Source organism: Pseudophryne corroboree, chromosome 1, assembly GCF_028390025.1.
Source record: "Pseudophryne corroboree isolate aPseCor3 chromosome 1, aPseCor3.hap2, whole genome shotgun sequence".
Taxonomy (NCBI): Eukaryota; Metazoa; Chordata; class Amphibia; order Anura; family Myobatrachidae; genus Pseudophryne; species Pseudophryne corroboree.
The window spans coordinates 884,048,187-884,064,888 of NC_086444.1; the positions used below are offsets into that span (position 1 = coordinate 884,048,187).

The 16,702-nt window shown below is 43.9% G+C and overlaps 1 protein-coding gene across 10 annotated transcripts in view; it reads right to left on the reverse strand.

Annotated features, from left to right (window-relative positions):
- Window positions 1-16,702, reverse strand: part of SLC4A4 (solute carrier family 4 member 4) — a 393,000-nt gene that overhangs the window by 11,744 nt on the left and 364,554 nt on the right. For 6 of the 10 annotated variants that reach the window (XM_063920111.1, XM_063920108.1, XM_063920104.1 and 3 more), the window contains one exon: window positions 14,831-14,992. In XM_063920111.1, coding sequence (XP_063776181.1) covers window positions 14,831-14,992 — 162 coding nt within the window. Of the gene's footprint in view, window positions 1-214; window positions 312-14,830; window positions 14,993-16,702 lie in introns of all 10 variants that reach the window. The other 4 variants (XM_063920105.1, XM_063920113.1, XM_063920112.1 and 1 more) reach the window with 2 other exon arrangements.

Below are 16,702 nucleotides of genomic sequence, written 5' to 3' on the forward strand. Positions count from 1 at the left end.
CATGTATATTATGATGAACATACTCAAAAATGACATTTGTAGATCAGGCTGCAACAAGTGACAAGAGCATTAGTAGAAACAATAAGACAAAGCATGACAAGAGCATTAGTAGAAACATTAAGACAAAGCATTGTTAGGAGATGAAAAGAGAAAGTGAAGTGTGAGAACGGCTGCTGGTATCACAGGTGGCATGCAAGAGGTTAGAGCTACTCACTCTCACCAGGTTTGCTATCAGTTAGGAATGGTTCTTGTTCCATGATGTCCATTGGGATTTTTATACTGGGGACTGTTTCTGAATAAGGGATGTCAGACTGTGAAAGAAATGTGTAAAAGTTCTTAGAACAAACATTGTTACTTCTCCGTCTAGACCATCCTTCTTCTTGATGTGTCTTTGGTGTTCTGTACCCCAAATCTTAACACTGAAACATTCACCTATGTCCAATGTACTTTTTTAAGGCACATATTTAAACAATAAAATTACATTTCAATTGATAATTAGAACATTATTTGAATTGGAACTTGCATTTCAGCTAACCCATGAATAATGAATGAATAATAAATAATTATTATTATCTGTTATGCGATTCACAGCAGTTTAAAAACATGTACAAGCTTATATATTTATGGTATACAAGTAGCATAACTAAGTTGTAACAGACAACAAGCACACACATATTTCTTATTGGGTCACATGACAGTAATTCCTGAACAGAAGTACTCAACGATAGTAATGGCAGCTTACTCTGGTGCCTTTCCCATACAAAAACTGTATATACTCCAACCACGAAGCAAGTATACAGAAGGACTGTGTCTGCATAAATGTGTGTATATATATATATATATATATATATATATATATATTCTGTCATATATATATAGGAGGAGTTCAATTGCTTACAATATTTTTTCGGGGGCAAGAAACTGGAGTTTTCCCCCCATTTTTTGCAAAATATTTTTTTGGGCTATCCAATAAGCCCCCTATTTTTTTCATACGAAAATGCTGTGATAAGTTTGCAAATCTACTGTATGTGTTTTCGCCACTAGTTGTTTTCGTTAGACTTATAATTATTTGTGATGTTAATTCTTATACTTTCAAAATATTAATTCATATATTTTCTTTTTGTAAAGGAAAACAAGCAATTTTGATTACATAATAATATGAAATGATTTACATAACATATATTTATTGCTTACTAAATGCATTACACATGACAATATTTTCAGTTATCTTTGTAATATTACTAAAATAAAAAAACAAATATGTGTATTAATTCAAGAGGAAAATTGACTGGGGTGACATACAGTACTGCTACAAAATGCAGTAGATTCTTTACAGTGTCCAAGAAAAACAGACCATCTTACCATAAGTTAATATGATTGACATAAACTTATATTTTTGGTGTAAAAACAAAAAGTTATGCTTGCCACACTTTCATCACGCAATATGGCTATTTTAGGCCAAATTGGTAATACTCAGTGGTAGAAGATGAAATTTTGAAGTGTGGGTATCAGTGGGACTTTATTTACGCAGGCCAAAGGCTTGAGCCCCTCAGATATTTCCCCACCCCCCACTTCAAAAGACACAGTGACCTGGGTCCAATACTCAGGGTCACTTATCAGGGGCACGGACTACCTGCCTGCCTTATTGCACCACAGGTCTCAGGCCTGACTGCATCCACGGGCCTGTTGCTCGACAATCCTGGTGGTCTAGGAAAAGTTAAATAAGAAGCTGCTTACCTTACCCGCAGTGGGGAGCTTAATGTAGTTCTCTCTGATCCTCAGCTTCTTGATTTGGTCATATGGTCCTGGACAGCAACGCCTCCTCTTCTTTCATCTGGGCTTCTTCTTTTCTTCGGAAGGTTTTCTTTCCTCTATCTCTGCTCCTCTCCCATCATAGCACAGCACCCCTTATTCATTACAGTACAGCACTCCTTACCCATTACAGCTCTCCTCTCAGCTCCTCTCCCATCACAGCACAGCACCCCCTACTCATTACAGTACAGCACTCCTTACCCATTACAGCTCTCCTCTCAGCTCCTCTCCCATCACAGCACAGCACTCCCTACTCATTACAGTATAGCACTCCTTACCCATTACAGCTCTCCTCTCAGCTCCTCTCCCATCATAGCACAGCACCCCCTACTCATTACAGTACAGTACTCCATACCCATTAGAGCTCTCCTCTCAGCTTCTCTCCCATCATAGCACAGCACCCCTTACTCATTACAGTACAGCACTCCTTACCCATTACAGCTCTGCTCTCAACTCCTCTCCCATCACAGCACAGCACCTCCTACTCATTACAGTACAGCACTCCATACCCATTACAGCTCTCCTCTCAGCTCCTCTCCCATCACAGCACAGCACCCCATACTCATTACAGTACAGCACTCCTTACCCATTACAGCTCTGCTCTCAACTCCTCTCCCATCACAGCACAGCACCTCCTACTCATTACAGTACAGCACTCCATACCCATTACAGCTCTCCTCTCAGCTCCTCACCCATCACAGCACAGCACCCCCTACTCATTACAGTACAGCACTCCTTACCCATTACAGCTCTCCTCTCAGCTCCTCTCCCATCACAACACAGTACCCCCTACTCATTACAGTACAGCACTCCTTGCCCATTACAGCTCTCCTTTCAGCTCCTCTCCCATCACAGCACAGCACCCCTTACTCATTACAGTACAGCACTCCATACCCATTACAGCTCTCCTCTCAGCTCCTCTCCCATCACAGCACAGCACCCCCTACTCATTACAGTACAGCACTCCTTACCCATTAAAGTTATCCGCTCAGCACCTCTCCCATCACAGCACAGCTACCTTGACCTAACAGCACAGAACCTTTCACAGCACAACTCACCCATTACAACACAGCATCCCTCACCTCTCCTCTAAAGCACAGCATTCCCCACATCACACCTCCCTTACAGCACACTTCTCCTCAAAGCACGCCTCCCCTCACAGCACAGCTGCTTCACAGCACACCTCCCCTAACAGTACAGTACCCCTCTGCCCTCACAGCACAACGTACCTCCCCTCCCTGCACAGCTGCTTTACCCTCTTCAACATTTTGAATTTGGCTCCGGCTGAGAGCCAGCCACACAAACGCCCCTGATTGGCTGCCAGTCCGCAAGCCATTACTGGCTCGCAGCTGATGCCAAATTAAAAATGCAGCTGACCGCCCCTGATTGGCCGCTGGTCCTTGAGCTGTGATTAGCTCACAACAGGTGCCAAACAGACTTCAAAGCTGCTTGTTGAGAGGCGCTGGGACAGTGACAGTTCCAGTGCCAGCAGCCAAAGTAAATTGCCAGTATGACATAACATTTTATACCAGCACACTTTGAGCACTGATACCTCCACAACTGAGAGGCAATGTCAAAGAGGGGACTTGTCTGTATAATGGATGGGAGCATCAAACTGCATTCAGTGACAGTATTACTGTTGTTCACAAAAGTAGTAGATGCTCTACTATGCAGTGCAGCAGTGAATAGACATACTGTACCTGACAAATGCAAGTCCCATAGGGAATATGCAGTCCCAATCATGTTGTCAGGACGGAGCCCTCAAATTTGAACCAAAATTAAGCCAGTTGGCTCGCTAACATGCACTGTTTCCATGCTAATATCATTACCAGTGTTATCAGTTTCAGTAAATAATCTCCATAAAGGTATGGGTCATAGGGTCGATATGCATTAGGTCGACAGTCATTATGTCGACCACTATTGGTCGACGGTGACTAAGTCGACACCTGAAATAGGTCGACACAGTCATTAGGTCGATATGAACAAGGTCGCCATGGAAAAGGGTTGACATGAGTTTGTTTACTTTTTGGTGTCATTTTCATCGTAAAGTAACGGGGAACCCCAATCAGTGCACCGCGTTTGCTCGCCATGCTTCGGGCAAGGTACCTCGCTCCACTACTGCTGCGCTCGGCACAGGTTACTATTCCTAATCGTAGTCCACGTGGATGGTAAAGTATGAAAAAGTTCAAAATATGAAAAAAATAAAAATTGAAAAACGGATGTTGACCTTTTTCCATGTCGACCTAGTGACCATGTCGACCTAATGCATGTCGACCAATAGTGGTCGACCTAAGTGTGGTCGACCTAATGACCATATCCCCTCCATAATAAAGTTAATTTCTTAAAAGCAAAAGGAGTGTGTAAAGCACTATGGAAATGACATATTCTTTTTTTCTGTTCTGTCCGACACAGACATACTAAAGAAAAGCTGTCAGGTTGTAGGTGGATGACCTTGCTACTCAATGCTTAATATGCTCTGCTGCTGGGTCATAAATCACACGGTGATTCTTTTAAGGTAAAGTTACCACAACAACATTCACAATTGAGTTTTATAACTACAGCGTATATCAGACCTTGATATCTTGTCTTATCCGTGACTGTAGTGTTTACTTTGCCTTCTCACGAAGAGCATACCATACTACGTTTTACAGTAAAAGGGCCATAAATAAAGCTTTCTGCAATTGTAGTTTTTGTCTGGTAGCTATGTACTTCATATAGAAGAATAACAATATTGTCACTACTGTAATGTCTCAAATACATGTCATTTTATTAACTTCATCATATGCTGAATATAGGCGCATATGGAAAATGTCATGTTTTCCTCAGTCAATGGCCCCAATTCTACATCTAACGCTGGCCACAAATCAGGAAAAGCAGCATTAGATGCGATTCGTCCCCGATTTCCCCCTGCAGCTCCCCGGCGTACAATATCGTAAGGTCAGACTTTGGGGCTATAATTCAGGTTTGATCGCAAATAGCAATCCAACCGGAATTTTTATGATCGAGAGCATGCAAAGGGCTTGTCCTGTGCATGCGCCCGCATTTACTGCGGTCAGGCCGCAGAAAATGCGAATGACTCTGACTGTCAATCAGGCAGAGGCGTTCGCGGGGCGGTGGCAACGCTCCATATCATAGGCGGAGACAGAGCGGGGCATAAAAACGGGGGAGGCGGTAGTCGAACTGGGGCGTAGGCGTGATCGGGTCGGCTGAGTGTGACGTTCCAAAAATGATCACGTTGAAAGTGTGGTGCAACTGCAATTTCAGCGTGCTCAAGGAGGGGGGAGGGGGGGGGGCAGCAGAAAGCATGCTGAGCAGCACCCAGCATGCAATCAAAAGGATTGCAAATACTGCTACCCAAATCGCTTCATCATATGTGCAGCATACGTTCAACCGGCGGGAACGCTCGTCGCATCGTACACAAATGCTGCTCGATTTGCACATGATGCATCGTTCGACGTGTCCAAATCGTGCATTCGTACCCGATATCATCCTAGTGTATGGCCAGCTTAAGTAATCCCCCATATGTCCAACCAGTTAGTGTTTTTTCACCACCTACACTCAGTGAAAACGACTACAGTATACTGACTTTCTCTGCACGGGTCAGTGACAGGCCAGTGACATGAGTTACGGTTTAAGTATGCATCCACTTTATTGTCCAGGATATCTACTATGCCAAAATGACGGATGTGATGTCAAACTTCGCAGGAGATAATTGCTCTCATATTATAAATCTGTTTCTTTTCACATTGATTCACCCTATTTAGCTGTTTGCCTTATCCCTATATTTATAATCCACTATTAAGGCCCATACACACTAGCCGATTTTGAGCTCAAAGTAGCTGACTTTTGGCGTTTTGAGCTACTTTGAGCTCAAACTCGGCCAGTGTGTATGGCCGGGTGATGAGCGGTGAGCGCTGATGCGCGCTCCTGCATCATCGCTGGCCTCCGCCGTCCGTCGGGCTGTTTCACCAGCCGAGTGAACCACTTTTCACAGTCTCCTACTGTGGAAAGTGGTTCACCCCCCATGAACATCGCTGGGCATAAGGAAAATCACTCAGTGTGTATGCACTGAGCGTTTTTCCTGCCAGCGATGTTCACATCATCGCCCAGCATACACACTGGGGAAAAACGCCCAGTGTGTTTGGACCATTAAGACGGAATAAACTTCAAGGAAAAATGTTCAGAAACTGTATAATATTATTTTCAACCCTCTCATGAAATAAGTCCATCAAATCACACTCTGCAGATTTCTCAGTGGGATATCCACCGCAACATAAAGGAAATCCCCAAAACACACCTTGTGGAGAAACTCTACACTACTTAAAAATCCATGAGAAAAAGACGAGCACAATATGTATTATGTATGTAAACATACAGCACATTGGGCCTAATTCTGAGTTGATTGCAGCAGCAAATTTGTTAGCAGTTGGGCAAAACCATGGCCCTCATTCCGAGTTGATCGCTCGCTAGCTGTTTTTAGCATCAGTGCAAACGCTAAGCTGCCGCCCTCTGGGAGTGTATCTTAGCTTAGCAGAAGTGCGAACGAAAGGTTAGCAGAACAGTGCTGATTTTTTTTCAAGCAGTTTCAGAGTAGCTGCAGACCTACTCCTTCCTTGCGATCACTCCAGTCAGTTTAGTTCCTGCTTTGACGTCACAAACACGCCCTGCGTTCGGCCAGCCACTCCCCCATTTCCCCAGGAACGCCTGCGTTTTTACCTGACACGCCTGCGTTTTTTTAGCACACTCCCGGAAAACGGTCAGTTACCCAGAAACACCCACTTCCTGTCCATCACTCACCAATCAACAGAGCGACGGAAAAGAGTCGCTCGCCCTTGTGTAAAACTGCATAGTTTTTTGTGAAAGTATGTCGCGTGTGCGCACTGCGGCCCGTACGCATGCGCAGAAATGCCACATTTTTGCCTGATCGCTGCGCTGCGAACAACGGCAGCTAGCGATCAACTCGGAGTGATCCCCAATGTGCACTGCAGAAGGGGCAGATATAACATGTGCAGAGAGAGTTAGATTTGGGTGGGGTGTATTCAAACTGAAATCTAAATTGCAGTGTAAAAATAAAGCAGCCAGTATTTACCCTGCACAGAAACAAAATAACCCACCCAAATCTAACTCTCTCTGCACATATTATATCTGTCCACTCTGCAGTGCACATGGGGGGTCATTCCGAGTTGTTCGCTCGTTATTTTTTTGTCGCAACGGAGCGAATAGTCGCTAATGCGCATGCGCAATGTCCGCAGTGCGACTGCGCCAAGTAAATTTGCTATGCAGTTAGGAATTTTACTCACGGCATTACGAGGTTTTTTCTTCGTTCTGGTGATCGTAATGTGATTGACATTAAGTGGGTGTTTCTGGGCGGAAACTGGCCGTTTTATGGGAGTGTGCGAAAAAACGCTACCGTTTCTGGGAAAAACGCGGAAGTGGCTGGAGAAACGGAGGAGTGTCTGGGCGAACGCTGGGTGTGTTTGTGATGTCAAACCAGGAACGACAAGCACTGAACTGATCGCAGTTGCCGAGTAAGTGTGGAGCTACTCAGAAACTGCTAAGAAGTGTCTATTCGCAATTCTGCTAATCTTTCGTTCGCAATTTTAATATGCTAAGATTCACTCCCAGTAGGCGGCGGCTTAGCGTGTGCAAAGCTGCTAAAAGCAGCTTGCGAGCGAACAACTCGGTATGACCCCCTTGGTTTTGTCCAATTGCTAACAAACTTGCTGCTGCGATCAACTCAGAATTACCCCCATAGTGTTGCAAACACTTCATGGGGTCAATGTAATAGCCTGAGAGATGCAGGCAGCGACGTGATTCACAATCTGGCCGCTTTTTTAGAGCGCCAATAATTTAAAATTAATTACTTCAATTTAATATTAAAACACTAATACCTGCACCTTGCAGACTATTACAATGTATCTGCATTTACAGTAATAAGGGTGGAATATTATTGACGGCGGCAGTTTACTGCACGGTAAACATGGGCTAATATCGGCTATCCTATTGTAGCATATTTTTGCTTTGTGGTAAACTAGCCACTATCGGCCGATAACACATGAGATCCGGGATAAGTTCCTGGGCCCAAGTTATATGGCTACAAAAACTGGTCTCTGTGGCTACTGATCGAGGATTATGCTTTGCAAGCATAACCCCTGATAAGTGCTAACACAGGGGATCGGGACGCCGCATCAGGGCTAACAGGATAGCCCCCAGCGAATCTATTAGCAGAGGTAAATTACCGCTACTAATAGGATATCCCCTTTAGTATTTTAAAGCATAAAATAGATAAAAATTAAATGTCAGCATCTTATTTTGTAGTACTGTCCTTATGCTACACATTTTCCATTTTTAACAAGTACATTTTTCCTATGGGTCTTATGTAATAGCCTGCGAGCTGCAAACTCTGCGGAAATTCCCGGCGAGTCTGCCCGTATTTGTACAGCAGAAATCATGTAAAAGGTAAAACCAACAGCTCGCAGACAATTACATAAGCCACTATATATTTATTCTCTAGATTTTCTTTATATTGATCTACACCTAATTTGAAGCTAGACAGGGCTTTGGTTTATTATATTCATTTTTGCTTTACTATATTTACTGACTCTTGCATACTGTATATCAGACTGAGCTGCTGTATTGTCCAGAGTTTGCTTACCTTGGTAATTTGGGGAACATTTACTAAGCAGTGATAAGAATGGAGAAGTGAGCCAGTGGAGAAATTTCCCCATCAACCAATCAGCAGCTCTGTATCATTTTATAGTATGCAAATTATAGATGTTACTTCAATGCTGATTGGTTGCCATGGGCAACTTCTCCACTGGCTCACTTCTCCGCTCTTATCACTGCTTAGTAAATGTACCCCTTTTTTTGTCTTGTATAATTACTCAGCTTGTTATATTCAGTAGTATTTTCCGATATGTAAGGGATAATATCTCTTTGTCTCTCTTTTCTTATAGAACTTAGATAAGCAATTTGCAGAAACTGCACCATATACAACCAGCTGTTGTCCCGAATAGAATGCTTAGACTGAAAGGCATTAGTAAATATTTATATGTACTGTATCTAGGTAAGCATTTGAAGTGAACTTGTTATCCCTTTGAATCTAACATTTCGTAATCCCCTTTTCTGTCATCTTAGTAAAGTTCAATGATCAGCTTCCTTTTCAGGTTGCCTGCATACGAGTGCATAGAGGCAAGTGTGAGCAGTTTTGGTCTGTTTTCCATTAGGTAACGCATACAATGTGCCCAGAGTGCACATACCCGTGTCTATGTATGACTGTAACGGATCATTAGCTGATTGAAATGGTGCTCGTGTGCATGTGGCCTTACATTATTAGAATGCTGGTTGAAAATGATGTATTATTCCCACAGGCAATAGGCAGGAAGTACCAACAGCAAAGAAGATACTGTGGACCAATCAAGAAAGAATAACTGAAATAGTAAGTCTCTCTTGCACAGAACTACTTATAGGTAGTGGTAAGTGCACTTTGAAATGCCCTTTCTCAAAACAGGGTACAGTCATTTAAAAACATGATATATCCCGAACCAATGACAGCAATATGCTATATGATGTTATGCTCTACTGATTAACAGTACACATCTCCGAACTTTCTGTCCTTAGAACAAAACTATCCCAATAGGAACGAGAGGTCAGGACGCTCAACTCTGCACAGTCATGTCTAAGACGGGGCCATTGGGAGGTATGACAAAGACCAAGTCCTTACTACATTATAAAACTGACTCATTCAATACTTATAACATTATAAAGCATATTTAATTAGTGCTGTAATAAGGAGTGTTTACAGAAGTCAGTTGTGTATGAACATACTATATATTAAATCAGATATATAAACAAGAAATACATCATTTATACACTGAAGTACCAAAAGTCATGGCATAGCAGTATACAGTATAAAGGTGGCACAACTGTGATGCCTTGGAAAATTAACAGATTTGCATTGGTTGTAATCTGACAACTCATGAGGCAGTCTAAACACTGTCTAGGCTGCTCATGGCAAGGCAACGTGAATTACCAGAGTTCAAACGTTGCATGATAGTGGGTGCCCGACAGATGGGACATTCCATTTCCGAAGTTGTGTGTGGACATCCAACATTCCTTGAAATACGGTGTGACATGTATTCTGGGAATACCTCATGGAAGACATTACCAGACACCATGGACAGCACAGTGGCTGACCACGGATGCATAATGATCGTGACCAGTAGGATCTGGCCAGAAACAGACAAGTGACACTAGCTCAAATCACACCCACATTCAGTGCAGAAGGTACCAGATGCATATCCAGAAGTTCAGTGCAGCATTCTTTAGTTTCCATAGATACAGGAGCAGAAAACCCACCAGAGTGCCCCTGTCAACACTATGGCACCAGACACACTGCCTCACCTGGGGTCGCAAAGTTCCTAATTGGACTCTGGAGGACTGCCAATATGTGGTGTGGTCCACTGAGTCACAGTTCTAGTTTAGGATGATGTAGCGGTTGGGTGTGGTGCAGACCCCAAGATGCCATGGATCCCAGTTGGCAACAAGGCACCGTGCAGGCTGGTGTTGGCTCCATAATGGTGTGGAGTGTGTTCACGTGGCTTGATTGAGTCCGCTGGTCCATCTGAACATGTTACTGACTGGTAACAGCTATGCTGCAGTGCTTGGTGGTGACCATTTGCAGCCCTTCATGAACTTCATGTACCCCACAACGATGGAATATTCCAGATTGGTAACAGCTATGCTGCAGTGCTTGGTGGTGACCATTTGCAGCCCTTCATGAACTTCATGTACCCCACAATGATGGAATATTCCAGCCAGATAATGCACTGTGTCATCATTCCCAAGTTGTTCAGAATTGGTTCGAGGAGCATTCCTGAGAATTCCGATGAATGGTGTGGCCACCACGTTTGCCCGACAAGAACCCAGTCGAGGATTTATATGATGTGGTGGAGAGGTCCACTTGCACCCATGATCCTGCACCTATAAATATCAGGAAGCTGTGGAAAGCTATCCAAATGGCATGGGTCAACATCTCTCCAGAGGTCTTCTGTTCACTTGTGGAATTACTGCCATGTTGAGTTGCTGCACTTCCCCAGGCTACAGGGGTCCTACATGATACTAGACACTTATCGCAAAACTTCTGCCACTTCAGTGTATATGCGTGCACTGATCACACTGACCCACAGTATAACAAATACACCAATCTTGGGCAAAGTACAGTATGACCTTTACTTCTTGTACTGATGTTCTGTATATTCCGCACTGTTCCAAGAATGCCATGACCATTACATTTTGATACATTTTGTAATCAGTGCTTTTATACTTAAACTCTATGTTTCTGCTACTGAATGGTTAAAAATGCAAAAATGGCAAATTCACCACTCATTCTGGAGTTTAACCCTTAACCATTGTAGCCTATGGGCTACAGCTCACAAAACCTTCTGGGAGTGGGATCCCTAGGATACCTCACTGGTAATGACCACTGATCACACATGTGCAGTCAATCAGCCAGGTTTCAATCCCAGAAGTAAAGTGATCGCATTAGCAATCATTTTACTATTAACACATTGCAGATATGGGATCCTATTGGAGCCGCTGCGCCTGCATGTATGTAATGTTAAATCCCGGTGGTCCTTAATTTCTCATTGTTGTGATAAGATAATAAGAAATTATAATTATCAGGGATAAGAGCTGATAATTAATATGTATGCCCATTTGTGTTATATCTTACATTTATAAAAGAAGAGTAGGCAGCTCTCCCACATACCGCTCTTCCCTAGTGAAGCAGGCAGGATGGGGAGAAAGTTACTGTAATCGTGGCGTTGTATGGAGGAGGCAGGGCTTAATGACACAATGTGAGTCATTAAGCCCTGTCCCCTGACCGTGGACTCACAGCATTTTTCCTGTGGTGGGGTTGGGGCAGAGGCGTAACTAGAACTGTGTGGATCCTATAGCAAAATCTTGAGAGGGCCCTCCCCTTGTCACTACAATGCTGCTAGGGGAGCAAGAGAAAGAGTGCGAGGAGAGTGAGACAAAGAGGGTGTCAGGGAGAGAAAGAAATAGAGGAGGGAGAAAGAGAGGGAGAGAGAGAGAGAGAGAGAGAGGAGGGTTTCATGGAAAAACAGAGAATGAGAGAAAGAGAGAGGAGCAAGGGAGAGAGGGTCATGGAGAAAGAGACAGGAAGGGATGAGAGGGGAGAGATAGGGCATCAGAGAGAGAGAAAGGATGTGTAAGAGAGAGGTAGAAAGAGCAAGAGAGAGGGAGAGGAGTGACTGAGAGTGTCAGGGAGAGTGAGGGCGAGAGACAGTGGGGTCTTTTTACTAAGCCTTGGATGGAAATAAAGTGAACGGAGATAAAGTACCAGCCAACCAGCTCCTAACTGCTATGTCACAGGCTGTGTTTGAAAAATGACAGAAGCTGGTTGGTTGAGACTTTTATTCCGGCCACTTTATCTCCATCAAAGGCTTAGTAAATAGACCCCAGTGTCAGAGAGAGAGTGAAATAGTGCACGAGAGAGAGAAATACAATGTCAGGAGGGGAGAGGCCGTGTCAGGTAGAGAGAGACGGAGAGACAGTGTTAGGAAGGGGAGAGACGGTGTCAGGTATAGAAAGATGGAGAGACAGTGTCAGGTGGGGAGAGATACACACATTGTTGGAGAGAGAGAAGGGGGAGCAAGAGAGAGAGAGGGAGGGGAGTGATTGGGAAAGACATTGTTAGGGAGGGAGAGAAAGATGAACAAGAGAGAGAGAGTGTCAGGGAGAGACAGAGGGAGGCGGTGTCAAGCAGAGAGAGAGTGTGTGGGTGTCTCAGGGAGAGAGAGAAAGTGTCAGAGAGAGAGAGAGACAGCGTCAGGGAGAGACAGTGACAGAGACAGTGTCAGAGAGAGATAGGGAGACAGTGTCAGGGAGAAAGAAAGTGAGAGTGTCAGGAAGAGAGACAGAGAGAGAGAGGAAAGATGGATGAGAAGTGAGCAGGGGAGAGCAGGAGTAAGCATGAGAGGAGGGGAGAGAGAGTGAGCAGGAGAGAGATAGGGAGTGGGAGTGAGCAGTAGAGAGGGGGAAGAGGAAGGGGGGAGTGAGCAGTAGAGAGAGAAGGAGAGAACGAGAGTGGGAGTGAGCATAAGAGAGAGGGAGGGGTGAGTGAGCAGGAAAGAGAGAGGAGAGAAGGAGGGGGAGTGAGCAGGATAGAGAGGAAGTGAGCAGGAGAGAGAGTTGGATTGAGCAGGATATGGGGAGTGAGCAAGAGAGAGGGAGAAGGAGAAGAGGGAGTGAGCATGAGATAGAGAGCGTGGGGGAGAGAGGGAAGGGGAGTGAGCAGGAGATAGAAAGAGAGTGGGGGAGAGAGCAGGAAAGGGCATGAGGAAGTGGAAGTGAGCAGGAGAGAGAGAGCGGGGAAGAGGGAGGGGGGAGTGAACAGGAGACACATTACCCGATTAAGGCACACTGCACAGGCATTAGGCCCTGCCCCCTAAAACCCGTGAATCACGGCACTGCGCTCCCTGCTGACGGCCACGTAGTGGGCGGGCAGAGCATGAGGGACAGGATGGAACAGTGTTTTCTGTTGTGTGTGCCCCCTTCCCACCCCGCTACATCCACCACGGACGCTCTGCCCTGTGGAAGGGGGTGAAGTGGGAGTGGTGGGCCTCGGAGGTAGCCTGTGGCAGGGTGCAGGGGGAGCTGCGGGCCCCGGAAGCAGCATGGGCCCCATAGCAGCTGCATCCCCTGCACCCTCGATACTTATGCCACTGGGTTGGGGCCTAATGATGTGATAGCCTGGTCAAGCCCCCCCAAAAGTGCCCAGCAACGTCTCCTCTCTGGGCTTTTCTCAAATAAGAGACAGAAAAAGTAGGTAGTACGATGCAGAAAAGGACCAGGACAGGCAACACGTGGCACTCCAGCTGTTAACTACAACTACCAGAATGCTGTGATTCTCTAAGGAACTATCATACGGTACATATGCTTGGAACTCATTATTTTGCTAGAAAAGTATTTAAATGCCAAGCCTTATGCCTCTCTAATGTACTGACCTGAATAAAAGTGATTTGAGTAAACATCTGGGATAACTAGGACTTTCATAAAATATACCCATTAACACAACTATAAATGTCATCCTATTTGCATAGCAAAGAAACTGAAAGTACAGTAAATGCTGAAAAATTGATTACATTTAAGAGCACAAAAAAATGTATGCTACATCCATTAATTTAGATTATCCCATTTAATACTTTCATTAGCAAGCTAGAGTTCATTACTTAGATGCAAACATGAAGATTAGTTCTCATGCCCCACGATGGACAGACACATATACAAAGCTTAAATGTTAAGCTGGGATTATAATACAAGGCATCAAAATGCCATTTCAAATCTCATAATCATCCAAAGAGTTGACGTTGTTATTTTGTACTTTAGAAAGGGTAATATGTGCATTGTAATGGACTAAGGAAGGACTTTTAGGTACATCTTAAGCGGGTGAACTAGAGGTGAAGTATTTCAGTTTTCTCTATAAACTCTATTACCCTTACATCTACCCAATATGCAACTGTTCAAAATAATCGTGGTACATGCCTCTCACTGGCGTATTTATATGCACACCAAGCACCCATTTTTTTCAATACTTAACCTGCGGAGTCCCACATCGACAGCAGCAGCACTGAAGAAATCACCTGGAAAATGGCGCAGCGGCCATTTTCCCAGTGTTTTGCGCATGCACACTAGACTCTGAGACAGCGCTAGGGTCTTCTAGTGACTCTAGTGTCCAGAGTTTACAGCGCTGACGGAAAGAGAGGAGGGGGCCCAGACGGAGTCTGCACATGGGCTTCCTACTTTCTAGATATGCCCCTGAAGGCGCTATACATCGATAATACAACAATACCAACAACAATAACAACAACAACTAAAGAATTGATGCATGGCATAAACAATCTATAATTAAAAGCCAAAGTCTATCTAAATCTAGATGAAGAAAAAAAATCATGTCTTGATGATAGAAAACGTTAAACAAAACAATATATCTCACATCATCATTGTCGCTGTCCACACTTCCCTTCTTCTTTTTCTTTTTTTTCTCATCTTCTTTCTTCTTTTTGTCTTTCTCAGGGATGACATCATCAAGGAAGCCTAGGTCATGTTGGGAAAAGAGGTAGTCCATGGCTTTTCTCACTGCTACAAGCGCAAGGATCTACAAGAGAGCAATGTGATACATGCCATTACAGTAATCATTCAAGTTATTTTTAAACAAAAATAAAATTTCACATGGACAGTAGTATTGACATTAAGAGGGTAGGTTTTTATGGGTGGTGGTCAAGAGACCGAGGGTCACATGACACCCCCCCCCCCCCCCCCCCAGCATCACGCCCCCTCACTATCCCATTGGCATGCCAAACAACAGGGACTATTTCCACTGGTGGGCGTCCACCACACCCATAGAGTGGGAATAGAATCCGTGGCGACCGCAGGTCACTACCGAGCCCGCAAGGGGCTTGCTGCACACTTACCCCCCCCCCCTCCCCCCACCGGGATCCCGGCAGCGGTATGCTGCCGGGATCCCGGTGTCGGTATACTGACCGCTGGTCAGCCATACCACACCCGGTTTTTATTGACTCCAATGAATGTTCTATTATTTTATAGATTTTACATTTTATTATATATTAACAACCAAAAAACAAACACGTATTTATAATTATTCCGCTGTGCATATAAAACTAGGGTGGCTCTGTCATATGCCAAACTGACTGTGAACAATGGAGGATCTCAACAGTAAGTGATGCAATTCATTCAACATGAAACCTGCCAATAGGCATATAGTCATACAGTAATCCATATCAAACCCCACTTGTGTATAGTGAAAAGACCAACCAGCAAAATCTAAGTATGTGCTATCAATAATATGTGTTACACTCTCTCATAAGCAAGAGGGAGTCATATGTGGTTGTATGACACCCATGGGCAGCATGGCCTATGCTGATAAGAAGCCAATGGGGGTTTGTTATTATTATTATTATTATTATTATTATTATTATTATTATTATTATTATTATTACATTTATTATTAAAGTACCAATTTCTGTTTAACATTGAAAAGTGTTTATGAAAACATTGTGGGGATAAACATGAGAACTTTTTTTAAAAGGTCAAGACTTAGTAGCTTTTTCATCCTTAGGGTCATCAAGAACAGCCAACTAAGGGGTCTATTCATGAAGCAGTGAAAAGTGTGGAGAAGTGAGCCAGTGGAGAAGTTTCCCATGGCAACCAATCAGCATTGACGTAACATTTATAATTTGCATACTATACAACTGTACGGAGCAGCTGATTGGTTGCCATGGGCAACTTCTCCACAGGCTCAGTTCTCCACTGTTTTCACTGCTTCATGAATAGACCCCCAAGTCATCTACCTCTCTTATACATATATTGGCACAGTGCTTACAGCTGCTGGGACCATAGGTAAAATTCCAACCAGAGCACTATCAGTGTAAAGTTTGTGTGTACTCCCTAAGCTCACTTGGAATTACTTGGATGTCCAGTATCCTCAACCAGTTTCTAAACATTCTAGGCTGGGCTGATACTGTATACGCAACTATTCATTTATATACAGTCTGGGCTGATACTGCAAGTTTTTATTATTGCTTGATATGTCTTTACATTAAATTGCACTATATTTGCTTGTTTTACGGATCTAGAGGTGTGCTGGTTTGTTTGGGCTATATGCCTATAGACTAAGACTGCATTCATGATATATCACCTGGCACCTATTGAGGATTGATTATTGTTCTGAAGAAGTGTGTGTATATGTAGCTGTCATTTACTGTCCCCTAGCATTCCCTCCAAATTCCTTGACAACTTTGCTTCCTGGCTTCCTCTCTTCTGACATTCTCTCTATTATATTATGCAA